The 1,437-nt window shown below is 37.9% G+C and overlaps 1 protein-coding gene across 1 annotated transcript; it reads left to right on the top strand.

Moving 5' to 3' along the window:
- The first annotated feature begins 386 nt into the window (after positions 1-386).
- On the top strand, positions 387-1,231 carry LOC132295513 (uncharacterized). The gene has a single exon (XM_059793839.1). It carries the CDS (start codon positions 472-474, stop codon positions 952-954), a length of 483 nt encoding a protein of 160 aa, XP_059649822.1. The 5' UTR covers positions 387-471; the 3' UTR covers positions 955-1,231.
- The last annotated feature ends 206 nt before the right edge of the window (positions 1,232-1,437 follow it).

Genomic DNA, 1,437 nt, shown 5'->3' with positions numbered 1-1,437 from the left:
CTTTCTTTTACCCTCTCTCTCCCTATATTTCTTTATATATATACACACACACAGGCAAGTTCCAGGTTATTATATTTGTTCATGAACTTTTGTTACCATACTTTCCTCTTCCAGTGTCCCTTCAAATGTAGAATTTGTGGAGTTTTGGGACCCTACCAATTCCTTAGAAAAGGGACCAACGTTCATGGCATATATATATATACAAAATTTCTCCAACATAACTCTCTGCATCACTTATTTATAATTTTATATTATATTTCTCACAAATTCCGGACTGTATAATCAATGGCTAGCCTCTAAGATGGCCCACAACCTAATCATAACAATCACCAGCTACCATTATAGAACTCAAGAACACCGTAAATTACGGTGTACATTAGACATATATTGTCACAAACTTGATCATGAAACAATCTTTTGTAACACAAGAAGGCATGGGGGAGTTTCAAACCCTAGGGCGATAAAAAAAAAATGCCTGGATTAGGCCTTGTTTCGCTTGTGAGGTGCTTCAATGGATGTCGCGACCACACCCGTGTTTCGGGACTTAGCACGAGGATTTGGAACCTAAGCGACAAGCCGGTGGAGCTGCAGATAAGGGTGGGATCAATATTGAAGAAAGGTCACACATTGAAGCCAGGTTCGTCGAAGAGAGTGAAGTGCAAGAGCATTTACAAGGCTTACATGCCTAGTAGAGGTGGTGGTGGCCGCGGTGGTGGTGGGACTAGTACTAGTAGTAGTGTTGGTGGAGGAATGAGGAGGTTGTTGTATTATTATGATGAGACTTGCCACCCTTATATTTGGATACATGACAGTGTTGGTGATTTCTCAAGGATGGTGAAGCAACAGTATATTAGTCTCGAGGACCTGAGGGATTGTTCCGAGATCAGAATCTTCAGAGACCATCAGAGAGGTTGCATATCGGTTCGCAAGAAACCAAGGCCAGATTTTTGTTGAAAAAATGAACCTTGTTAGTTGCTTCCTTTGTCCCAAAATAAGTGTCCTGTTTTGGGAATCGTGTTCACGGTTTCCAAAACAAGATACTTGTTTTGAGACACGGGAGTATGTATTTGACACAGAATCATGATATATGTTCCATATATTTTGAGTGTTTTGTTGTTGTATTCTATTTTTTATTTTTTTATTTTATTTGAAGATTTGGGGTATATAGTTTTACCGAAATATGAGCTAAAGGATCTTAAGGAATGAAATATAGTGCGACTTTTGGATCTTACTTTGGTTTTCTCCCCTATTATTGGAGAAAGTTTCCACTCTATTAATGAACTGCTCAATTGGTTTGCATTTATCCTTACATTACTATTCTATTATGAGTATAATTATGTTGAGGCTAAGTTGAGAGAATATTAATTCATGTTGCTATTCAGCATTTGTTACAAAAATTGTGCTAAATCTAAAACCGACTAGCTAGATTAGTTATGA

This window comes from Cornus florida, unplaced genomic scaffold, assembly GCF_030987335.1.
Source record: "Cornus florida cultivar Cherokee Brave unplaced genomic scaffold, ASM3098733v1 CherokeeBrave_3.0.0_Hap2_Chr01, whole genome shotgun sequence".
NCBI lineage: Eukaryota > Viridiplantae > Streptophyta > Magnoliopsida > Cornales > Cornaceae > Cornus > Cornus florida.
This window is presented reverse-complemented; position numbering and strand designations above follow the sequence as displayed.